Raw genomic sequence first — 26,822 nt, 5'->3', positions numbered from 1 at the left:
AAAAATAAATAAAACTAAATAAAACCTAATCTCTAGGGAGTAGTTGATGTGTTATGTGAGGCCTGTGAACAGTTGAAATGGAAGACACCAACAAAAATTCAACAAGAAGCCCTACCAGTTGCATTGCAAGGTCAGTATAATATAATATTCACATGAAAAATGTATTTACATTTTGTGATTTCATGAACAGTAACAGTTAAAAATTGACAAATGAAAGAAATATATATTTATGGCTTACAGTAAGTTACAGTGCATACTGATGGCTATATTCTATGTAAAAACTTTTTTAAATAGCAGCTTAGCTTCACTGCTGGAGAATAGTTATTTACCATATACTCTATTAGATACACTTTTGTGCAGTTTACACACCAAAACCAGAAAAACTTAAAAATTAAAATATCTGTTAGAATTTGTCATTGTGAATTTTAGGATTCCACCAGTGTGCTGTTTTCTTTAATTAGTAACATTATTTTTTAATTGGAGAAGAGTAGTGCTAAAAAATTCTTTGCATTTTGGTTTTTGTACATGTACAGTGTGCCTACGCATCTGCAGATTTTTCTAGATCTTAGCATTAGTACAGGCATATCATGCAAGAAAGCAAGCTTATATAGCATCAGTCAAAAAAAAAAAAAGGCCTTTCCATTTTATCAATTCATTCAGTTCAAATGTTTGTCGAGTTCTGCTTTGAACTTATTTAAGTTGCTGACCTCCACTACAACAGATGGGAGGTTGTTCCAACTATCAGTCACCCGCTGGCTAAAGGCAAATTTCTGCACATCTATTCTATAATCGTCTTTGCTCAATTTGAATCTATGTCCTCTCAGGTGAGTAATTGGAAGAGGAGGAAGAATCCCATTAACATTGAGATTGCTCAAACCATTCAAGGCCTTATACAGTTTACTTAGATCACCTCGCAGGAACCTAATCTCCAGAAGCCGCAATTTGCAGAACTAAGCCTTTCTTGGTAACACCAACCCTTTGTTCCACTCGCCAATGTCGTTGCCCTTTTCTGTACTCGTTCCAGCAACTCTACATCTTTTCTAAAATGAGGCCTCTAGACCTGTATGCAGTACTCAAGATGTGGCCTGACCATTGCCTTATACAAGGGGACAATCACCTCCTTATTATCCCTGCTAGCAAAATTCCTGTATGTCATTGACAAGACACCATGAGCTACTCTTGCAGAACGTCTGCACTGCTCAGAAAACTTCATATCTGCCTGCACAATTACCTCCAGTTCCTTTTCACTCTCTACCATTATCGGTATAGTACCACACAGTTGATACGTTACTCTAGGGTTACTGCTTCCCATATGCAGTACTTTTATATTTGTCAATGTTAAACTTCAGTTGCCACCTCTCAGCCCATCTGCTCAACTTTTCTGGATCCTGTTGCAGCAGCGTACCGTCATTAACAACCCTACCGACCTTTGTATCGTCTGCAAACTTAGACATTAACTTGGATATACCTTCATCAATATCATTGATAAATACAGAAAACAACAATGGGCCCAATGCTGAACTCTGGGGGACTCCACTAATAACATTAGTCACAAAGAGCAGTGTCTATTGATAACCACTCTGTCTTCTCCCACTCAACCATCCTTTTATCCATTATAGCAACTTGCCTTTAATGCCATACTGCTCCAATTCGTACAGTAGCCTTCCATGTGCCACAGTATCAAAAGCTTTCCTAAAATCCAAGCGTGTGATATCAAAATTATTTTTTGCATCCAGTTCCTTTGTAACCACATCATAGCATTCAATCAAATTTTTGTCAGAGAAGACTTTCCCTTAACAAACCCATGCTATGTGTGAATTATTACTGCAGCCTTGTCTAGATGATCTTGCATCGCTTCCTTAACCAGTGACTCTATTATTTTCTGTGGAACAGAAGTTAGACTAACAGGTCTGTAATTACCTATGTCACCCTTGGATCCCCCTTTATGAATTGGGGACTCATTTGCACATCTACAGTCCATGGGGACCTTCCCTGAGTCCAAGAAAGCTTTCATAATTATAGCTGAGGGTTTGCTTACTTCATTTAATATAACTGGATAGATCTTATCCACCCCAGGTGCCTTTCTAATGTTCAATTTCAACAATTTCTCCTCCACTTTGCTCTCAGTTATTACAAAATTATTTAGCTCCCTGCCAGAGTTTGATAAGCTTCTGGCCTACACTTCCCTACAGACTTCCTCATGTGTGAATGTATATGCAAAATACTCATTCAGTTTGTCAGCTACCTCAGCAGGTTCATGAACAATTGAACCGTCAATGTCAAGTGGACCAATCTGATTTATCTCCTTCCTTCTGGTGTTTGCATAAGTAAAGAAGTCTATACTGTTTTTCTTTGCTTTGTTTGCCAAAGATTTCTTGTAATCTGCCTTTGCTTGCCTAGCATCCTTTGTGACTTGATTACAGACTGTCTTATATCCACTATAGACATCTGTGTCTCCTGATAATTTGTGTGTTCCATGCATTTTTCTTCTCTGCCATGAGTCTCATTAGATCATCTGACATCCATTTAGGCCTAAACCTTGAACAGTATTTCTTAGTTGATATGAAAAGCCTAGTAGCATCCAAGGTTAATTCCTTGAATGCTTCCCATTTAATCTTTAGTTTCAACTTTGTTTTTGCTCACTTTGTGGCACTGAGCATTGGAAGTGAAGTCAGTAGAAAATAATTTTTTTTTTTTTTGATAACAGGACTGCTATTAGTAAAGATATTATTTGACCTTGTAGGCTTTATTATTATTCTGTCCCTCAGAATAAATAATAAAATATAAAGGGCATCATTTTTGATTGTTTTTTTGCCTTTTATCAAAAAAAAGTTAAGTGGTGTATAAAATTTTCAATGTGCTGCTTTTGGAATTTTTTATGTGGTTGTTAGCAGATTAAATTTATGTGAATAATGAATACTAATAAACAACATGTTTTTTTTTTTTTTTTAACCAAAATGGTAATAAGTGATTAAATAGCAAAATTAATTCCATTAAAAATTAGTTTATAAATTGATACAGGTTTTTTTTTTATTATTAAAACTCCAAGCATGAGAAGTATTAGAACCTATAGTAATTAGTACCATGCGTGGATTGAAGGTTGAGAAGATGAAAGAAGATATTTGTTGACATTAGACTTGAACTTCTGTAGATTTTAAGCTTCAGGAAATTCATATGAAGGAAGGTCGTTCCAGAAAACGGAAGTTGAATGAATAAATGAGGAAGAAGAAATGTTGGTTCTGTGAGTTTGAAGTTGGACAGTAAAAAAATGCTGACTAGTTGCGGCGCATGTTCAGACTGTTTTGAAAAAGAGAGAGAGAGTGGGAATTATAGAAGCCAATTCAGAAGAACAGTGCCCATGAAAATATGTACAGAAAAGGCATGCAGCAGCAGTAGTAGAGCTTTCTTGCATGTGATGCAAGAAAACAAGTGTATGAGCTTATGCAGCATCAGCCAAAAAAAAAAAAAATCACACCATTCCCTCCAAATGCCTGTCCAGCTCCTCTTTAAATGTATTCAACCTATCAACTTCCACAACGACAGATTGAAGTTTGTTCCAGCAATTAACCACCCGCTGGCTAAAGGCAAATTTCCGCACATCTATTTTACATCTGTCTTTTCTTAATTTGAATTTATGCCCCCTTAGGTTCGTAATCTGAACAAGTGGAAGGATCCCCTCAGAATTCAGCATGCTCAACCCATTCAAGGCCTTATACACCTCAATCAGATCACTGTGCAGGTGCCTAGTCTCCGGCCACTGCAATTTGCAGAACTTAAGCCTCTCTTGGTAAGTGGATCCCTTCATTCCCCTCACCAATCTTGTTGCCTTTCTCTGTACACGCTCAAGCAAATCTACATCCTTCCCAAAATGAGCAGAAACAGAACATTTAGTGAGACAGAGAGTGGAGAGACACTGTTAGAGATGAGTCATTAATATACAGGTAAAAATTAATGAAAGAGGTAAAAATAGAACAGAGAATGTCTGTAGTCATCTTGTTGAGTAGGAGGGTTTGTTGTATATATTGTGATTTGTGCTAAGATAAGAGTACTAATTTCCATCCTGTAACAAAGGGAAACCCGTATGCCCAGGTTATGTTTTTGCAGGCTCTTTGTTTGACTCTCACAAGACTATTAAATTTTAAATTATTTACTGAGTTCCACAATGTATGGTGGAACTTCAGCGTGTTCATTGTAATTATACAATTAACAGCAGTTAGTAAACTGCTGTTAATTGTATGGTGGCACACTGAAGGTTGAAGCTAAAAGTGTTATAAATAGGTGTTAGTTCCAGCTGCGTACACTTCTGCAGGCATAATGGAGGATGATAATTTGAATTGAGAACCCATGAAAATGTGAATAACTTTGGATAAAAGAGTGTTGGAAACATAGTTAACAGCTCTGTTCTAAGATAATATTCCATCACAAACACATTCTCCTCTGTTGGACACCATGTTTATTTACTGCATGCACTATACATGTGCATTCATAGTTTTACAGGTTTTCAACAAACGGTAACACCATGCACAGAATATCAGTCACTTTTTAGGCACTGATTTAATTATCACTTATGTAATTAATTAACCCTTGATAGATATGGTACTTTTACTCAAACCAGTTAAAGTGTAATTACTGATAAAATAAAATACAATCTTTTGAAATAAAACATAGTCATCTCACCTTTTAGAAAATTACATATTCCTTTCATCAGAGACATTGGGATTTGCTGCATCTGATATTTTTATCTGCAGTAGGCACAAGTAAATGATAGTATACAAGATGTGGCAATGAAGTTCCCAGACTGGTGCTGTTGTGGTTATGTTCAATGAGTTTGAAAATAAACAGAAGTGGCATGTGGTAGTTCAAACTTCCTCCAACAGATGTGGTACAGAGATTGTTCAGTAGGCTGACAGGTTGCAAGTAACAACCAATTTCATTAGTAGTGTTAATATTCAGTGTTGCAATTTTGCGGTGGAGCAACAAACGAATATAAAATTTTACCCTAAACTGGAAAGATATGACATGTTAAAAACTGTTTCTGGTGATGAACTGTTAAGTTGTACCAATGTGTTTGAATGGTATAAGCGATTCAAAGACAGACGTGAGGATGTTTACGATGACCTAAGAAGTAGGCATCTGTCAACCTCTTGAAATGAGGCCAGAGTTGCAAAAGTTTGGGCAATTGTGGCAAGAGATTGTTGTTGGACCCTCAAAATGATGGCTGATGAGTTGGATATGAATAAGGAGACAATTATTCAAATTCTGCATGAAGATTTAGGGAAAAGGAAAGTCCATTAAATTTGGACTTTCCTTTATGATGACAGTCATGTGATGACAGTAATGTCATCATATGAGGACTTTCAGACTTGTCAAGACAATCCTAATTTCTTCAACTGTGTTGTCACTGGAGATGAGTGTTGGATGTTTCATTATAACCCAGAGACGAAGCATCAGGGCATGCAATGGACTTCAAAATCATCACCAAGGGCTAAAAAGTTTTGTTTACTCCAGGGTCAAGACTATGCTGATCATTTGACAAATGGTGGATTCACGTGGAATTTATACTTGAAGGGGAGAGTTAATGCTGAATTCTATGTACAGGTGCTTCAAAGACAATTGAAGTGCATATCCCAGGTGAGGCTGTAATTTCAAGAGAAAGGCAGCTGGTTCTTGTTGCAGGACAGTGCCCCTGCTCATTCTGCACTGGTTGTGAAGACATTTCTGATGAAACATGGCATTGTGCAGATCGACCATCTACCCTACTCTCCCGATCTAGCACCAGCAGACTTCTTCCTCTTTGCCAAGGTGAAAATTACCCTCAAAGGAAGAGATTTCAGAATGTTGAGGACATAAAGAAAAAGTAACCAAACTGACACCATCTCTTTGTACACCTTTTATGACTCTTCTTGGAAACTTTTTAGAATAGTGTAATTAGTGCATTCAATATGGTAGTGATTACTTTGAATAAAAATAAAGCCATTTTTGAACTCCACTTTGTGTTCTTTTTATTGCAATAGTCCCAGAACTTTATTGCCTCTTGTGTGGGCTTTAGTTAACATTGTATGAGATGTTGTACATTGGGACATCTTGATAATTAAACTACTTGATAATTAAATCTTGATAATTAAACTACTTAAAACAAACATATTTTAAAGACAGTGTGATTGAATTTATAGTGAAGTTTTTATTTATTTTTTTTTAATACTTATTTTTTGACAGGAAGGGATATTATTGGCCTGGCAGAAACTGGCTCTGGAAAGACAGCTGCTTTTGCACTGCCCATTCTGCAAGCATTATTAGAGAATCCACAGAGGCTTTTTGCTCTTATATTAACTCCTACACGTGAATTGGCCTTTCAGATTTCAGAACAATTTGAAGCATTGGGTTCAACAATAGGTGTGAAATGTGGTAAGTTTGCAGTTTATGTTCATTTATTATGATTCAAGTTGTTTTTCAAAATATATAGTGCATATTGAAAAAGTTGGTAACAAATTAGTACTTTGTAGTGTTGAAAATATGTATGAATTATACAGCTACAACAGGACAAAAGGTAGCTTTAACTTGTTGTCTATCCTACAACAGCAGTAGTATGTTAGTTTAGCTTTCTTTTGTTTTGACAGAGGGATTCTTACTAGGGTCCTGCACATATAAGAAGTTTGATATGCAACTGTAGATGTTTGTTGAATCAAGCAGTAGCTAATATCAGAGTATTTTCATGCATACAAGCATACTTGGTTTTTTGCTACTCTGCAAATAACTACTACTGGGTGTTTTATATTTCTTTTATTGGTTATATAGCTGACTTTAAGCTTAATTGATTAATTTTGTGGCCCAGACCAAATCTGTTATATGTTATGAAAACTATTCTTGAATATAAGATTTTCCATCATCTTACCCTTGAGTTTTTTATCTACAGAGCTTTATTATTCAAAAGGTCTAGATTTTTAATTACAAAATTACATAATCGAATAATCCCTTATTTCCAAATTGTGTGATATTCTGGCATGACAGTAGATCTCATTATGGTATTATAAGGTTTAATAATAAATAAAGCATGGCATGGTGCATAAATGAATTTTGTGATTCCATTGTTTTTAGATAAAACTAGGATGACATTTTATTTTACTTATTCCATTCATTTTTTAAATTTATTTTCCCATTAGTGTGATGCAACTAAAGCTTTGCTTCCTTTCATCATTCTGCCATTTTAATGCTAATTCTTCATATTATTGCCCACCCAGGTCAGTGTTTATAGACATATGACCAAAAGTATTTGGTCATATAATGTCTATAAACACATTTAATACCTTCTGCCAGAGTTTATGGATGTTAATAGCAATACCATTTGAAACACTGTTGTGCATTGGTACTCTACCATTGAAACCATTATTATTCAACTTCCAGTGGATGGGTTACATACTGGTACATGTTCCTGTGACCTCTTAGATGCCTGATGATGTTTTTTGCAAATGATGTGTGAGACACAAACTACCCTTTTTATGTTTCATCAAGTGAGGGCATCTAGACCTTTTTTTCATGAAGATATTACCCACTTTATGAAATCTGTCATAGTGGATTATGGGAAGTTAAGATGAGTTGGAGTTGTGTGCACAGAAACATTGCTGATGTAGCATGCAATCATTATCACATGTTGAAAGTGTGTAATTTTCAATATTTAACCCATAATTTTTCAAAAATGCTGCTATTGTTACCTAGGCAGATCTGCAGGGAGAAGGCTTTTGGTGGTACACAATATTCGTGGAGGAGTATCCAAACACTGTGTATATAGAATTCAACAGGAAGGTATTCGGTTGCATATTCAGACAAAATGTTGGAACAGTATTCCAGCACGATGACAACTTTAACAGTAGCACCATGGCTAACATGACTTCTTTGGTTGAAATCTGGTGGGAAATTTGACCTGTTCACATTGTTTCTGTGGATCTTAGGAGTCAGCATCCTAGGTTTGGTGGTGATTTGTCTAGCAAACACACAAACATAACAGAGTTGAGCAAAAGTAGGTATGTATATAGTTGCTTATTTATTTATAGGTTTCTTGTTTAAGTTTTAGTATAGCATCAGCCAAAACACTTAATTTTTAAAAAATCAAAATAAAACTATCAGAGTGAAATCAATGAGAATTTTTAGAATTCCTTCAGCATTATATATAAGCATCTTCCCTATTTAAAAATTGTAATTGGATTTATTCCTCAGCAGAAAAAATAAAATAGGAGTTATTACTTTTATTCCAATCTTCAGATTTTCTGGAATATTTAAAAAAAAAAAGATCAAAAATGCTGTTAAGCTTAAGTCATCCATTCGTATTTGTATGAATTTAAACTAGCTTATTATTATTTTTTTCTTGCTTCTGTCTTCAGCTGTACTGATTGGAGGGATAGACATGATAACTCAAGCATTAACCCTTGCAAAAAAGCCTCATATACTCATAGGTGAGTTCCTTTGTTTTTAATTTTTTTTGTATTATTATATATACAATATCTTTTCTTTTTAAATAAAATAAAAACATATATATTAATTAGAAGGAAATAATACTGTAGCTTAGATGTGCCCAGCCTGCTTTATGTGCACCATTGATGACAATGCTGATATGAAGTGCTACAAAAGAGAATAAAAAATGGTAGGATAATATCAGAGGTATTATCCTACCATTATCCAGGAAAAAAGGTAGGATAATAATATTATATAATATATAATAAGTAATTTATCCTGTTTAAAAAAATTTATAGCACAAGAAAATAATTTTTTTTAATATACACTCAGTAATCACAGAATTACGACCACTTCATCCTTAATGGACTGTGCTGAATAGTTCAGAGTATAAAAAGCTGAACAGCTTTTTATACAAAGCACAGTATAAAAAGCTGAACAGCTTGAATAATTGGACCAGTTCCAGAGGGTCCATGAAATGGACCCTCTGGAACTGGTCCAATTAAACCCAGTGTTCATATATATATATATATATATATATATATATACACACACACACACACACACACACACACACACAGAGAGAAACATGCATATACAGGTAGTTCTAGACTTTACGAGTTAATTCATTCCTAACGCACGCTCGTAAAGCGGGAATTTATTTCCCATAGACAATGTTAAAAATAGGGGTTATGTTCTAAACAATGAAATTAGTTAGCTAATTAGTTTGTTTAAACAATGATTGATTTATCCAAAGAAATGAAAACGTAGTAAAATTTAAACTTGTAAAAGCAAATTATAATAATAGAAAAATTATTTACGACTTACAATTGTTAAAGAATGTTTATTCTTCATCATTATCGACTAAATGCACACTCGTTGATCACTCATTATTGGCTCGGCACTCGTTGGTTTGTTGCACAAGGAGTAGTCTTCAGAAATGTTTTAAGAGGCATTTGTTTTCCAAGATAATCTCTTTTAATTATAAATTTCACGATTCCATGCATAAGCATTTTTTAACGGCACACACAAATTGCAACTAACACGATTCGTGTGGAGTAACAAGTTTATGAAGCTTAGAAAAAAAAGGAATGAAGAGAAGATTCTGAAAATTTATTTGTTTTTTTATACGATTGAAGATTTCACATTTCACCATAATAATGTAAAAAAGTACACAATTCCAGCTATCGTATTTTCACAAATGCAAGAAGATCGAGTTTACTACCCGTTTATAATTGCTTACAGTAGCAGAAAAGCCCAATAAACCGCAAAGTGCAAATTGTTTTTGTTTTATGGTCATGAATGTGCTTTAGAAAAATATCACAAAGGCATTTAAAATTGATTCTTATAACAGAACATATGATAACGATGAAAGTGTAGTGCATTTTAATGATTTGAATTGGTAACTAATACAATTTACAAACCATGCTCACGACCTTTTATATGGCTTTAAGGTCATGCTCGTGACCTTAAAAGTGACATTTTAGAGAGATAAATAAATAGCTTAGTTATACAGCGAAAATTGCAAGTTCCGAGATCTTGAAACGAATTACCAAAAAACAATGTGTTATTGGCTTCACGTTACGATGCTGTATTTTAACGATACGATGGTGTTTCTGGAACGGATTAATATCTTAAAGCTGGGTACACTGTATTGTATAGCTACGCATGTGGTTTGGAATGCGGTATTTATGAATGTTTAACATTAATTTTTTGCAATTTAATGTTCATATTTTCGATTTTGTTGATACTTGATACTTGGGAGAAAAAAACTCGTAAACCCAAGAACTCGTAAAGCGAGAACTGCATGTATACAGCCAGGCCTCACATAACGTAAGTTTGATTAACACATTTTTCAGTTACCGCTATTTGTAAAAATTATACCACTTTTCACTTTACATGATGCAAATTTCCAGTTAACATGATTTTTTTTATGTGATAGTTGAAAAAGTTTTGAATTGTGCTCTAAGCTTATCCCATGTCGGATGGGCAATAAACAAGCGTTTGCCCGCCTCATTGTGTTCCATGAACCATTGGAAGCAGACATGTTACTTGTTTGTCTCCTGCTAATAAAGTCACATGCAGACTTGCATTTAAAAATTCTAATTTTTAAATGCAAAAAAAATTTTAAATTTTAAATGAGCCAGATGAAAATGTTACCACAAAGGGGATAATGGTAAATTTTTTAAATGAGCCAGATGAAAATGTTACCCCAAAGGGGATAATGGTAAAAGAACTAGATGAAATCTTTCGTATTGCAGAGAACTTCAAACAAGAGGTTTGAAGTTCTCTGCGATATTTATTTCGCCAGGGCCTAGAGAAGATTGTTGTCGGCTGTCGGAAATTGAGTGATGAAAAAAATGCAAACACTGTTCAGATGACCCTGTTCAAATATTTCCATAACAAATAGTTTCTTTATTGTGTATTTTATGCAATAAACATTTAATTTTATAATTATTTTCATTATCTTTTACATGGTATACAGTTAAAAAATTATTTAAAAGGTATTTTTAAAATTCTTTATGGAAATTTCTGAAGATCACATACCTATTATAATTTTTCCTATTGATTATTATATTTGATTAACACGTTTCCGTTTTGCTAGATGCGCTCGCGGGACGAATTAATCACAGCAAGAATTGAGCTTTTTTTTTTTTGATTTTTGAAGGAGCCCGTAGATCTCAGTAGTTTGTGAACCATTGTGCTAGAGCATATAAATTACCTCCCTAATTTACATCTTGTCATGCCAGTCAAAGTGATAAAGTAGCAGTTATGAGATGTGCTAAAGATATTACAGAGTTCCAAAAGGGCATAATTGTGGGAGTGTGTGCATCAGGTGCTTCCATATCAGAAACAGCATGTCTTGTTGGTTGCTCAAGTCCCACTGCAGTTAAGGCATACAAAAATGGTGTTGAACAGGTCAAACCACCTCCTGCAGACAGAACTGCAAAAGATTATTCAAGGTGGATGGTTGTGGTGAGCAAAGGGTGCAACATTTTGTATGAGCTCAACGGCAGTCATTGTGTGACAACTGACATTGCAATACAATATGGTGAATGCAAGACAATATCTCAAATGATGATGCACTGCACACTCAGATGTATGTACTTATGAGCTTTCATTTATTTCTATGGGCATTTATTTCTATGTGCTATGGTACTCTATGGGCTTTCATTTATTTCCACTCAGTGGAAGAAAGTCATTAATATACAAGAGGAAAAAGTATGGGGAAAAAGAATTGAACTTTGAGGAATACAGCATTGGTTGAGAAGTTTGAAAATGCAATCATCTACTGTGACCTGCCATGAGCAGTCTAAGAAAAAATTGCCTACCCAATTGCAAAAAACAGTACACAATACAAAAGATTGTTTAGAATCCCTTTATGCCAATCCAAGGTGAGTAATATTAACCAATAGAACACCAATGGATTGACACATACAATCCTTATTGGTGATTGTTGATCAGGTGGAAGGTTTCTGGATGGTTTAAGGTTTAGTGGTTAATAGATTTCTTCATTACTTTGGAAAATATAGCAGGTGATAATTGGATGGTAGTTGAATGGGAGAGATTTGTTTCCCTTTTTAGAAACTGGCTGTATATCAGCAAATTTCTGTGTAGAAGTAAAAACACTAGTGGAATAGCCGACCAAGCTAGCCAGGTGGGTAAAGTGCCTGCCTGGCAACCCAAAGGTCGCGGGTTCGAATCCCGCCCCGGGCTTGGATCAGAGTAAAATGCAAAAACTTTGGGAGGTGCATTATGGCCACAGAAGCCGATGTGTCAACAACTAACAAAAAAAAAAAAAAAAAACCCCTAGTGGAATAAGAAATTGTAAAAATTGCAACACAAAACAGGAGCACAGGTTTTGAGAATAAGGGAGGGAATTGCCATCAGGACCCAATTATGACTTTCACACAGTATGAGAGGAAATATGTACTATATGAGGAATGCCAAATATGATTTATTATACCTTTTGGCATCTCTCATGTAGTGTGAATAAGTCACAACTGGGTCCTGCTCTTGCACCTTTGGTACCTATCCACCCAGTGATGAGAATTAAGTCAACTCTGAACCAGTGCCATCTGGGTGGTGGTAGTACTGAACCAAGAATAAGTAATCATAGACCTCTCTATTGGGAAGTGTACCTTATTTATAGTGTAAGAGATGGGCAGTTCAATGTGAAATCCTTCACATTGAGTTGCCTATTATTAGTTCCCATGATGCAAGTCAGGCAAGTCAAAAATTTGATACAATTTAGTTACTATATTTGCGAAAAGTTTGCCAGTAGTTTACCATTCTTAACGTTAACCACCAGCAAATTTTTTTTACAAATGTGGCAGCTAAATTAGGAAGTAAATAACCTCTTTAATACAACTTTCTCTTCATGCACGCATTGAACCAACTGATGAAATTTGCACAAATTCTGCATGAGAGAACCAAATTCTTGGTTCTCTCATGCTTCTTAAATAATCTTATTTTGGTTTTAAGATCAAATAAATTTAGAACCTTTGGAAGAAGATGCACTTTCTCCAGGGAATTCAGAGTTCTTAGTTATTTAAAATTTTAGTTTATTTAATTTTTCCATGTAATTCATTCTCAGTTTTTCATGCTTTAACCTAAACAGCAAGGAGGTAAGTTTCATTTCTTAAAAGTTATGCTATTCCAGAATTTAAAAATGGTGGTTAATATTTTATTAGTTATGAGCAGAAGCATGTTACAAGAAGATAACCTGATAAAACTTGTAACTAATGCTTGTTGGCAGTGATGAAAGAAGATAGACCAAAGATGGATAGGAAAAGTCTGACTTGATCTGATGAGATAGGAAAGTAGACAGGGAAACTAAAGATGGCTCTTTAGTTTTCTGTCTTACTGAGTGGTGAATTATCAGTTTACAAAAAGTTTTTGAGTGTGAAAGAAGCAGGGAATAGGTTTATTGAGCAATACTATGTCCTTTAGTAGACAGATCCTGCAGTTTGAGCAAGATGTTTATATACTTGTAATGAAACAATTACTTGAAAGAATTTTGTATGTTTAAACTCAGTAAATAGTGTCATGTTAATTACTGTAGCTACAATTACTGGTCTTCCACACTGTATGGAAAATGCTTGGGTTCAGATGCCATCTTAGCAGGAGGAACTTTTTTTTATGGGCTTTTTTTTTTTTTTTTTTTTTTTTTTTCTCATGCACCATGACCAACTTGGTCAGGTGAGGGAAAGTTGTGTGTTTTTTCTCCTAGAAATCAGAGTTATTCATCCCATAAAATGAACTGACTTAATATACACGATTTATGGACATTACATACTGACCCTATAGCCTTAAGTTCACTTTATTCTAAACAGTCACCACTGTTTAACTATTGATGAGGTTTCTGTTTATACCGTAGTAGAGCTGAAGCCATAAATTCCTTGGGGTTACAGTGTGCATGTGTAAGCTGAAGTTGTACCATAAAGCTTCAAAGACATGTGATAGCCATGTCATGTTGAGTTATATTTTATTCATATGTCAATTAACTTTTTAATTAGAATTAAATATCAGATTTGTAACTCTGATTTGTTTTGGCAGCTGTTGCATTTTTAAAATTATCTTAAAAAATATTTTAAGGTAATTTTCTAAGGTTCAAAGTTGATTTTATATTGGTGAATCTTTTTTTGATATTTAGCTTAGTTTCAATGTATTAATATTTTTAGCAACTCCTGGAAGATTAGTGGATCATCTTGAGAATACTAAAGGATTTAACTTAAAATCATTGAAATATTTGGTAAGTAACTTGATGTTTTATTCATCTTTATGAAACTGAATGTTAAATGCAATGTATTTTGCACTGTGCATGATTTACTTTAATTAGCATTACCATTAGTAGAGGCATATGATGCAAGAAAGCAAGCTTATATAACGTCAGCCAAAGAAAAAAAAAACCCTTCCCATTTCACCCATCCTTTCACTCCGGATGCTTATCTAGTTCTGCCTTGAACTTATTTAAGTTGTCGACCTCCACTACAGCAGATGGAAGTTTGCTCCAACATCAACCGCCCACTGGTTAGAGGCAAATTTCCACACATCTATTCTACAATTGTCTTTCCTCAATTTGAATTTGTCTCCTCAGGAGTAATCTGAGAAAGAGGAACAATCCCATCAGCATTGAGCTTGCTCAAACCATTCAAGGCCTTATATACCTCAGATCACTTCACAGGTGCCTAGTCCCCAGATGCTTAAATTTGCAGAACTTCAGCTTCTCTTGGTAACAGAAACCCTTTGTTCCATCCACCAATCTTGTTGCCCTTCTCTGTACTCGTTCCAGCAGCTCTACATCCTTCCTAAAATGAAGCCTTCAGACCTCTATGCAGTACTCAAGATGTGGCCTGACCATTGCCTTATACAAGGGGACAATCACCTCCTTATTATCCCTGCTACCAAAATTCCTGTATATCATTGACAAGACACGATGAGCTACTCTTGCAGACTGTCTGCACTGCTCAGAAAACTAACTTCATATCTGAGTGCACTATTACTCCAAAGTTCTTTTCATTCTCCCTTACCCTGAGCATAGTACCACACAGTTGGTATGTTACTCTGGTGTCACTGCTACCTGTATGCAGTACTTTACATTTGCCAATGTTAAACTTCAGTTGCTACCTCTCAGCCCATTTGCTCAACTTTTCTAGATCCTGTGCAGTAGTGTACTGTCATTAACAACCTTGCCAACCTTCATATTGTCTGTAATTTGGACAGTAACCCTGATATACCTTCATCAATATCATTGATAAATATGCAAAACAGCAATGGGCCCAACACCAAACCCTGGGGAACTCCACTAATAACATTTGTCCACAAAGAGCAGTGTCCATTGATTACCACCCTCTTTCGTCTCCCACTCAACCATCCCTTTATCCATTGTATCAACTTACCCTTAATGCCATACTTCTCCAATTTGTGCAGTAGTCTTCCATGTGCAACAGTATCAAAAGCTTTCCTGAAATCCAAGTATATGATATCAAAATTATTTTTTGCATTCAGTTCCTTTGTGACCACATCATAGTATCCAATCAAATTGGTCAGACAAGACCTCCCTTTAACAAACCCATGCTGTGTCTTAACTATTACTGCAGTCTTGGCTAGATGAGCCTGCAATGCTTCTTTAACCAGTGATTCCATTATTTTCCCCAGAACACAAGTTAAACTAACAGGTCTGTAGTTACTTGTGTCACCTTTTGAACCCCCTTTGTGGATTGGTGATACATTTGCACACCTCCAGTCCATGGGGACCGCCCCTGACTCCAAGGAAGCTCATAATTATGGCTAAAGATTTGCTTACTTCCTTTGCTACCTCCTTTAATATAACTGGAGAATGCTTAAGTACAGGCATCTTTATATGTGATACTAATGTAGACAACTTGTTTCACAAACTAATAAAAAAGCATAATTTGTTTTTATACTTTTTTATATATACATGTTGGAGCCTTAAAAAAACTGATATATATTTGCTTCCTAGCTGTTGACCAGAATCCTGTTTTGGAATAGAAAATTGACTAAATGGGTCATTAATTTGGCATCATTTTCAGAGTCATTGCAAAAAAAAAAAAGTATAAAAATGAACTGTAGTCTTATTAAATTTTTATTTAGTAAAATGTCAAAATCTGAATTACAAATTATGTTAGTGTTGAAAGTAGTGAAGCATTTTAAAAATAACAATTTTTTAGTAAAATGAAATGGGTAACATGGCAAATTTAGTAGGCTAGTCATCTGTGCATATTTTTTGATTGCAATCAGAATGGTCTTATCAGTGGTTATCTGGTACATTGTATTCAGATTCAGTGATTGCGGTTGAGAATCCATTTCTCTGTTGATAACACAGAAAAAGATTACAAAAACACAAATTTAAAAAAGGCACAAAACTTAGATAAACACAGACAATGTGTCTCACAGGTGACTAACAAACTGTTTTATAGCTGACATTCATATAAACTGCATTACCCCACAATAAGTGATTGGAAACAGTATAGCCTAATGTCATTTGAAGATAATAAGGTGGATTTAACTCAAAAACTAGCAAAGAGCAAGAGTGCAAAAAAATAACAGATGGGTAGTCTGTGAAATGACAGCAGTTTAGGGTTAATACACCTTCAGACTTACTTTAATAGGAAAAGGGAATAATCGTTTGAACATTAGTTAGCATAAAAAAAAAAAAACTGATGTTCTGTATTTACTTTAACTTAGCTGTTCTGTTCTTTTGAATACATTGGTTGATAAGTTATAATTATTGGCTATTATATTTAATTGATTTTAATTTTTGTGATTGATTTATATATAGGTAATGGATGAAGCAGACAGGATATTGAACATGGACTTTGAACAGGAAGTGAACAAAATTCTTAAGTCTGTTCCTAGGGAAAGACACACTTATTTATATTCTGCAACCATGACTAAAAAGGTAGAGAGTAGAACTTTTATATTGATTTAGGTTATAAAACTCTTAATCAATTCCCCCACCCCTGTTTTCATCTTGAATGTGTTTAACTATGCTAAGTATTCCGTTAGTTTTGATCACCAAATAGTTTTTGGTTATACTGCTTTTATTCATTTCCATGGGCGCCTCCATAGCCAGGTGGACAGGAGCAGCAGTGGTAGCACACACTTCTTGATTAGACTGCGGTTCGGGCCCGTGACCACTAAATACGGAGGATGCAGAAAGGTCAGGGAATGACCACCGCATATCCCCGGAGCACTATGGCCTTAGTTGCTAATGTTCCTAAAAACCAAATAACAATAACTCATTTCCATTTTTTCATGAAACTTTTTCAGTACCATATATGTAAACACTTGCACATCGATTGATGCTCATGTCAATGAAAGAAATAAGATAATTCTTTGGACCTTGAAATTATTTATTTTTATTTTAAAATAAATTATTTTTATTTTAACTTTGTGATAGCATACTTATGCACTTTGTTCATATTCAGTCCTAACTGTAATATCATGCTGATTGATTTATTTGGTTTATATATGGTTGTCCAATTTTGTGCTGAATTAAATATTTCATTATTTAGGGCAAAAACTTCAAGCTTTGAAAGCTATAAAAAGTCATTGTACATGTTAGAATTAGTCTATTTCTGCTCATAGCTATGAGCAAACTGACTTTTCTATTTAGTGCATTGGTCTCATGTTGTGGAGTTACTTTTCCACAAGTTTCTTTGGTGTTTCAATACTATAAATAAAATTCACTGCTCCAGTGAGTAAGTATAAGTATATTGCAATATACCGGGTGGCTATAAAATAAGTTAGGCTGTGTCTGACATGTACAATGATATTTCACCATCTTAAAAGTCACTTTTTATCACACTGATATTTTACTTCATCTTAAAGGTAATGCAACCACTGGCTTAGAATCATTAAACATGAACTAATTTTAGAGCCAATCAATGTATTAAAAAATATAAAATTTTTATATTTAAATATAAAATTGCATAGAATGCACACTTAACTGTAAGTGGAAGATGAAGACCCTTTTAAATGCTACCTGAATTCTTTATCAACAATGACTAGACATTAAGTGGAAAGCTGTGTGGAAAAGGTCTGGGTTCGTTTCTAATTGGAACCATAAACTTTGATGATATTAGTAAATGATACAAACTTCAAACTTGCATTATATCAGACCATGCGATTTTCCCTCTCTACTTAGGAAAATTCCCAGTTTGTGTGATCATTATATGAGATCTTTTTAAATCAGGGCCGAGAAGTTAGTCTTGAGAAAGGGTATAGGATTCCCCTCCTCCCCCCACACACTTTTTTTCTTTTTTTTTTTTAATGTTGCCAGAACACAATTTTAGGTGTAATACAGTTATTGTATATATTTGACTCTTTTTTTCAGACAACCCCTTCATACTATGGGCAAGGTAAGGTCAAAGGTCATGTAGTTTTTTCATGAAAACTCAGGTTTTTATTCATTCACCAAAACAAGCAAACTGATCATACAATATATCTAGTGTTTATAGACAGTACACTGATATATCTCATGGTATTAGTTGACTTGGCACAAAATCAGAAACAACCAGCAATCTGCCAAGTAGTCTAATAATTTAACCACTTATTTTAAGCATTCTATATTTTTGTGTAATGTCATGGTGTTTTGTTGAGATTCTAAACCATTATAATTATTCGTACTTTATTATATTGGAAACTATATGAAAAATTAAATCGATAACAATTACTTGTGTGAGTGAGTCACCATAATAATTTATTATTCACTAACAAAGTTAACAAGTAAAAACTTGCTGTATAATTTTTAAATAGCTGAGTTAATTTTCTTTACTCTAAATTTTTGTTATCATAGGTGCAAAAATTACAAAGAGCATCACTTCAGGATCCAGTTAAAGTTGAGGTTTCAAAAAAATATCAAACAGTTGATACCTTGCAGCAGTATTATCTTTTCATTCCTCTAAAACATAAGGTAATGTTTATTATTAATGAGTTTAATAATGACACCTCTGTATCAATTGAAATATGAATTTTATCTTGCACACTTTATTTCATTAAAAGTTATTAACTTTTAAGGATATATGTAAAGCCTTTGACACACGTAGAACATAATTTCTACACAATTTATTCATTTCTTGTAAAAAAATTTGTTACAACATTTTAGTATTCAAAATTGCATGTGATTTTGATTACATATGAGAATTCTGTGTTGGTAGGGAACATTCGAAAATAAGGATACCTGAAGTAACTTTGGTGCATTTATTCCAGAGTCTTCAGCTGTTCATTATTTAGATTTATAAGCAATGAATTATCTTCAAAGAAGTACAAGGAATTCCCTAATTTAGAGATTGAAAGACATTAATGTAATTAACTGAATGTTAATTCAGACAACACTAGTCACTGTGTTCAGGAACTAAGTTTATTTTGCATTGAAACAAACTGTATCATCATCATCCAAACATGTTACATCTAGTGAGTATGGAGGCACTGTAATAATAAATTAAATCTAAATGAATTTTAATTTTTTTCTACTACATGCTATTTTCCTGCTCATTTAGACTCGATGCATTATTCACAGTTTGGCATAAGGTTGCTAATAAAGGCGCTTGATATCTGCTTTTAATGCTTTTTCAAAAACATTAGGCTGAACTAAAATGTTTTTGTAGAACTACAAGAGGTACCTTTAATAGTCCTACTACAAGTTTTGTGTTTATTATTTCTTTTTCATTAAGTATCTGCAATTTCTTTCTTTATAATTTTGATATATTAATAATTATTAATAAAGAATTCTTATTTAAAAAATAACTTTACAAAATATACACTATAGTTTCTTAAGTAACTTTTTGAGCATGCCTTTACTACTTTTCTGGTAATAGTGGTAGTAGTAGAGACATGTGATGCAAGGAAGCAAGCTTATGTAGAATCAGCCAAAAAAAAAAAAAATCACACATCCATTCCCTCTAAATGTTTTGTCCAGTTTCTCCTTGAATTTATTTAAACTATCAACTTCCACAACAACAGATGGAAGTTTGTTCCAGCAATCAACTGCCTGCTGGCTAAAGGCAAATTTCCACACATCTTTTCTACAACTGTCTTTCCTTAATTTAAATTTATGCCCCCTCAGGTTCATAATTTGAGCAAGAGGAAGAATCCCGTCAGAATTGAGTCAGTTCAGCCCATTCAAGGCCTTGTGCACCTAAATCAGATCACCTCGCACATGCCTAGTCTCCAGAACTGCAATTTGCAGAACTTAAGCCTTTCTTGGTAAGACCACCCCATCGTTCCTCCTCACCAATCTTGTTGCCCTTCTCTGTACTCGCTCAAGCAACTCTACATCCTTCCTAAAATGAGGCCTCTAGACCTGAACATAGTACTCAAGGCATGGCCTGATCCATTGCCTTATACAATGGGATAATCACTCCCATTTCCCTACTAGCAAAATTCCTGTATATCATTAACAACACCCTATGACCGGCTCTGGCAGCATGTGTGCACTGCTCTGAAAATTTCATATCTGACTGCACAATTACTCCCAGGTCTTTTTCATTTTCTACCATCCTAAGTGTAGTGCCACACAGTTGATATGTTTCTCTGGGGTTACTTCTACTCGTATGCAGTACTTTGCATTTGTCAATGTTAAACTTCAATTGCCACTTCTCAGCCCATCTGCCCAAGTTTTCCAGATCCTGTTGCAGTAGCACACTGCCATGTTTTTGAAAAAGCATTAAGAGCAGATATAGAACAATTCAAAATTGATTATAAAATTTGGCATAAATGAACACCAACAAGGGAGCTGAACTGATTAAACATTTAACTAAAATGATTATCACCACTCCAGTTTAGAAAAAAAAAAAAGAGAGAGAGAGAGAAACTATCCTTTTCTTTCATTAATGATTATTCATAACTTTTGGATATCATATTGTATAAACTGTTGAATTTTTTCCGTTTTTTTTTTTTTTTTTTTTTTCTCCTCCAGGATGTTTACTTAGCATACATCTTGAATGAATTAAGTGGGAACTCCTTTATGGTATTTTGCAGTACATGTAACAATACTCAAAGAACTGCACTGATGTTAAGAAATTTGGGATTTACTGCAATTCCACTTCATGGACAAATGAGCCAGGTGAGATCAAAGTAGCTTAGAAAAATTTTGTTAAAAACACAGTGAAACTTCACACAATGTGGATTCAGTGTTTTGTGCAATATCCTAACATTGTGTTATGATTCACTTTTTTGCAGATATATGTTAAAATTTGTCTGAGCAATGAGTATGTACTTGAAACAGCAAAAACTGATCCAATAGTCTATTGAATTAGGAACAGAGAACTTTATTAGATCTTAAAGCTGGAGGAAGGATTATTCTCTCATAGATGTCACAGCTGAAAGTTGCTGATGTGTGTCCAATCATTTTCACATTGCATACAGCATTTTCCATCAGTCAGAATTGAGAGCCTTTAATACCCATAGATTAGATAGTATGAACCAGAGCTGTGATGCTCAATATGTTCTACGTTGATATCAATATTTGTAAAATAATAAGAGAAGTTTACCTCAATATAGTACGTAGAACACTTCCATATGATACTCTCCAGAAATTAAAAGAAAAAATCGAAAACTCTTACATTAGAGTAACAAATAATTAAAAAATAACTAGAAATCAATTTAACGCAATAAAACTCAATTTAACACAATTAAAAAAAAAAAAAAAATTCCTTCCTGAAGCTGACAATGCTTTTCGATCCTATGTCGTGATCACAGAAATGAATATTACTGAATAGGATTGTGCATGAAACTTAAATAGGGATTATTAGTCTTCGCGCAGGTGCGTAAAAGCCCACGAATCGGAAATTAGATATGGCCGACGAACATTAACAGAATTTTTGTGTAATTTAATTTCTGTGGTTTCTGCAATTAATAGTCGCGTATAATTATGTTGGACACTAAGTATTTTGGCCTCGTTAAATAAAAAAGTTTTTCGTTAACAGCGTGAGAGGCTAATTCTGACACTGCTGAATGAGAAGCACGAACTGAGGCCGCATGTTGATTAACACGAATATTTAAAGGAAAACGCGTCGAACCCTGGTAAGACGAGTCGCAATCACTGCAAGAAATGTTGTATACCAGGTCATTAATTTGTGTTGCGAACGAGGAAAAGACTGATCGATTGTTCAGTATAGTGTGTAATTTCTGCATTGGCCTGGCCACAATTTTAAATTCGGTATCTTTAAAGAATCTGTTAAGCTGTTTTTGCCACTGAAGTATTTTTTGATATTACTATTATTGGTTGGTGTAGTATTTTGTATCCTATCCTTAGTTTGTACCCTAATTCAGTTTATTGTAGCAAGGGGATAACCCCTGCTTAAGAATCTGCTGGTTAATATTTGTATTTCTGAGCCCAAAGCAGATTCCGTTGTTGAATATTTGTAGGCATTTAGAAATTGATTAAAGATAATCGATCTTTTCTAGATGAATGGGTGATAGCTGTTATAATGTAGAAGCATTCCAGTGTTTGTAGGTTTTCGATAGATGTTAAATTGGATTTTATGCGAGTCCCGAGTAAGCGTGAAATTTAGAAAATTTAATGACTTTGTATCTGTATCCTCCCTTTCCAATGTAAATTTGAGTCTAGAATGAATATTATTAAACAAATGTAAAATGTCTTGGATAGTACTACTATCGGTAATAACTAGAACATCGTCTAAATACCTCCCATGGTATGTGATACGGGTTTGGAAAGTCGTCAAATGTATATGCTCAATTGATGAGATAGATCTCCGATATTAAGCCGCTGAAGCTCAATCCCATTGGAAAACCAGATTGAGCCTAAGCGGCTTAATATCAGAGATCTATCTCTCATCGATCGAGCATATACATTTGACACCTTTTCGAGTGTTCTACGTACTATATTGAGGTAAACTTCTCTTATTATTTTACAAATAACTATAGATGTAGCAAATGCTGTTGTACATTGTTGGGGAGAGGAGTGTGCTTTTGGGTGGCCTGTTTGCATAGCTAGTATTGTGTAGAATAGTGTTCAAATTCTGATTCCCAGAATTTGAAGGCATGTAAATTTCTGGATACAGTATCATATTTATATCTTTCAGCAGTTGTACAATAATCTTGTTTGCAAAGAAGGTGCTGACACACTTGCCATCTTAAGCAGCCAGCCTTCACCGGGAGACACTTAAGCTTTGGGTCAAAGACCAATCCCAGCTCTGTGTTTCTTGACATCTGGAATAGCCATTCATCAAAAGCGGGCCGAATAAAAAGCATATACAGTCCCAAGGGAAAACACTGTTTATGAAGATTTGTGTAGATGAATTCTGAAATTAAATTATGATTTTGTGGGAAATGTACCACTATCATGCATAGGATAAGTTTGTCAGTAATGGTATTGCAATTTTATGTTGGTTTGATCTGGATGAGGAATTTCATATCGTGTCAGCATAACAGAGCAAATTTACAAGAGAAACTCTAATTTCATAATATAATTAATATTCAGTAAAAAGGTATGTGCATATAGCACATACTATATTTTTACTGAAAATTTTGCAAAAAATTATTTTTATTTTCAATCTCTGCCTTTTATAGAATAATTTCTCAAAGTGATTAGAAGCAATAAAAAACAATACAGGAACTCCCCGACTTATGTAAGGGTTGCGTTCCGTGGAACGCTACGTAAGTTGGAGAATTTCCCCCATGCTTGTGCAGCACTCGCAACTGTGCTCGCTGAATTTTTTGAATCAAAAAACAAATGTTCGACGAACATGTAAATAGAATTTTTTATTGTATTTATTCAATTTTTTATTTTATGCGCAGGAAAAATTACCAAAGCGTGCAATTTTTAAGCAAATTTCAAAATTATAAAATTACAAAAAAAGAGAGGAAACAGGCAGTTATGCCTGTAAGATTTACCTCTCGAGCATCGTTTCCAGAATTGATGTCTTCAACTAATAAGTACGCCACTGTGGAGATTTAGAAGGGGTCGGCCACTCAACGTTACGAAAGAACATATTAATGGATGACTGGATGGTGGCTTTTTTTCTTTTCATCATAGATTTATTTGTAGCAAGCAAGCATATCATTCACCCCTCTGCTAACTTTTAAGAATCGTTCGCTGTCAGGATCCATCTTCTGAAACCTTGCTGATGCCATTGCCATCTCTCTGGTGATGAAGCGTCTTGGCTCCTCATTTGGTTCATCTTGAGCTTAGGCCTGAAGTAGCCGAGTGGTCAGGAGCGAGACTGCATAGCACACGTTCCTTGAGTGGACTGGGGTTCAAGCCCATGACTACTAAATACGATAAATATTTGTATTGACGATTTATTGTAAACTCTACTGACTTGGTTGTCGTACTGGAGTATAAACAGAAAATCCTGAGATTCATCAGCATTTTCTTCTTTCACTATCCCTGCCTGCAAGTCAATAAGTTCTTCGTTAGATAATTCCTTCTCTAAGTCATGTTTGGCGGTAGAAATAAGACCCTCACATTCGAATTGAAATCATCTAGATGAGTAGGATATCCAGGAGCATTATCTAATAGAAGCAAAATCTTGAAAGGAACGTCATTGTCTGTACAATATTTTTCAACCTTGGCAATGAAGCAGCATTTGAACCAATCCTCAAAGAGAGATATTGTTATCCATGCTCTGTGGTTCGATCGGAAATGCACGGGTAGGGTGGCTTTATTGATGGCCTTAAATGCACGAGGATTTCCAGAATGGTACACGAGCAGTAGTTTTAATCTGTAATCTCTCACTGCATTAGCCTCAAGAAAGAGCATGGTCCTATCTTCTGACACCTTGAAACCTGGCAATGTTCGTTCAATCCGGCATATTTTTTCAATACAGAGCAGTCTCGTCAACATTAAAAATTTGCTGCATTGAATAGCTGCCTTCATCATTAATTTTTTCCAACACATCACAATTTCTCTGCAGCTGCAGAATCGGCACTGGCGACTTCACCGCATACTTTAATGTTGTGAAAACCAGCGCGATGCTTGAACCTATTAAACCACCTGTTGCTTGCCACGAATTTGGGTTGGGGCTCGCCATGCTTATCCTTAATATATTTATAAATGCTTGTTGCTTTTGCTTGAATGGCCATTGGGATTCAGGGGCACTTGCTTCTGAATCTGATTTTCCATCCATATTATTAACAGCTGTTCCAACTTCGATATTGCACCCGAATGCTGTTTTGTGGTCACTCTTGATCTTAAGTGCATTGATCCTTTGACATGTTCTTTTATACGCACACTGTACTTTAAAATAGTATTCACTGTTGAAGCAGTGAGACTTAATTCCCTTGCAGTAGATGACAAACTTTGTACTTAATCATTTTCATCTTCATTTCTAAATTAATTTTGTTTTGTTTCCTGGCACTGCCACCACTTGCACTTTTCGTTGGTCGCATAGAAATGAAAAGAAGTTTCAGAAAATTTGTTTTTTATATGATTGAAAATTTCGGTGAAGGAGAACTCATTTCGCCATAATACCATAACGTAAAACCCACAGAATTACAGTTATTGGTATTATTGCAAATGCAGTAAGATCGAGTTTGCTACCCATTTATAATTAGATGCACGAACAGAAAAGCCCAATAAACCGGAAAGTTCAAATTGTTTTTATGGTAGTGACCTCCAGAAATGTGTTTTTGAAAAATATCACAAAGGCGTTCAAAATTGATTCTTATAACAGGAACATACATGTATGATAATGATGAAAGGGTAGTGCAATTTCCATTATAAATATGACCTTTTAAAGAGATAAAAAGCTTAATAATATGGCGATATTTTAAAATTCCTAGGACTTAGAATGAATTACAAGAGAAAAAAAAAATCTGTGTTATTGGGTTCGCGATACCTCCATTTATTCCTACGGAATGCAAAATACGTTTCCATGATTTTTTTAAGTTTTCACCGGCCGGCAAAAACTTACGTAAAGTCGAATTTCCGTAAGTAGAGTATTGCGAAAGTTGGGAAGTTCCTGTAGTTGCCTTGCTTAAAATGATGTCATAAGCCTCATTACAGATGACAGTACTGTGGTTAGCAGGATGGTATTCATTTGAATTTTTCGATTTATTTATAGTACACGAGGAACTCGTATAAATATGAGCGGCGCCTCCGTAGCCAGGTGGGCAGGAGAAGCAGTGCGTGGCACACGCTTCTTGATTAGACTGGGGTTCGAGCCCGTGCCCACCAAATACGGAGGATGCGGAAAGGTCAGGGAATGACCACCGCATATCCCCAGAGCAATATGGCCTTAGTTGCTAATGCTCCTAAAAAAAAAAAAAAATCAAAATATAAATATGAATTAATACATAAAATATTTTAGAATGCTGAAATTTAGAAAACATTTCCTTCACCTAGCACCTTCAACATACAGTCTGTCCTCGTATAGCACGATAGTTGTGTTCCTAGAAACCCTCGTGCAATGCAAAATCGTGCAATATAAACAACAGGCCCTATGGGAAAAGTGGGGTTAGGTGCCGACTACCCAAGATTGAACACACATTTGGAACCAAAACATTACCAAACACAATAAATAATCGGGTAATTTTAATCGTTATAAAATACTTACGTATTTTATAACGATTAAAATACGTAATAAAAAATATAATATTTTTTATTATAATATAATAAAAAATAAATATTATTTATTATATTATAATAAAGTATTTTTAGTATTTTTAATACTAAAAAAGTATTTTTTACGAATAAAATACATATTTTATTCGTAAAAAATTTATTATATTAAATAAAATACTTATGTAATTATAATATGTAAGTCGTAATAAAATGCTTACATATTTTATTACTATTACGTAATAAAATATTGCTAATACTTTTGCTTCTATCGTAAGCAAACTTGTTTTTTGTTTGATTTTCTATCCAAACAGATGACAGCCGT

The 26,822-nt window shown here is 34.5% G+C and overlaps 1 protein-coding gene across 1 annotated transcript in view; it reads left to right on the top strand.

Moving 5' to 3' along the window:
* Positions 1–26,822, top strand: part of pths (probable ATP-dependent RNA helicase DDX47) — a 47,111-nt gene that overhangs the window by 5,630 nt on the left and 14,659 nt on the right. The window contains exons 2-8 of the mRNA XM_090380466.1: positions 37–130; positions 6,217–6,405; positions 8,376–8,447; positions 14,130–14,200; positions 16,751–16,870; positions 18,770–18,886; positions 20,891–21,037. Of these exons, the coding sequence (XP_090236592.1) occupies positions 37–130; positions 6,217–6,405; positions 8,376–8,447; positions 14,130–14,200; positions 16,751–16,870; positions 18,770–18,886; positions 20,891–21,037 (810 nt within the window). The remainder of the gene's footprint in view (positions 1–36; positions 131–6,216; positions 6,406–8,375; positions 8,448–14,129; positions 14,201–16,750; positions 16,871–18,769; positions 18,887–20,890; positions 21,038–26,822) is intronic.

Source organism: Mastigoproctus giganteus, chromosome 8, assembly GCF_048544385.1.
Source record: "Mastigoproctus giganteus isolate SK-2022 chromosome 8, ASM4854438v1, whole genome shotgun sequence".
NCBI lineage: Eukaryota > Metazoa > Arthropoda > Arachnida > Uropygi > Thelyphonidae > Mastigoproctus > Mastigoproctus giganteus.
The sequence above is the reverse complement of the archived record's forward strand: the minus strand, read 5'-3'. Positions and strand labels throughout refer to the sequence as shown.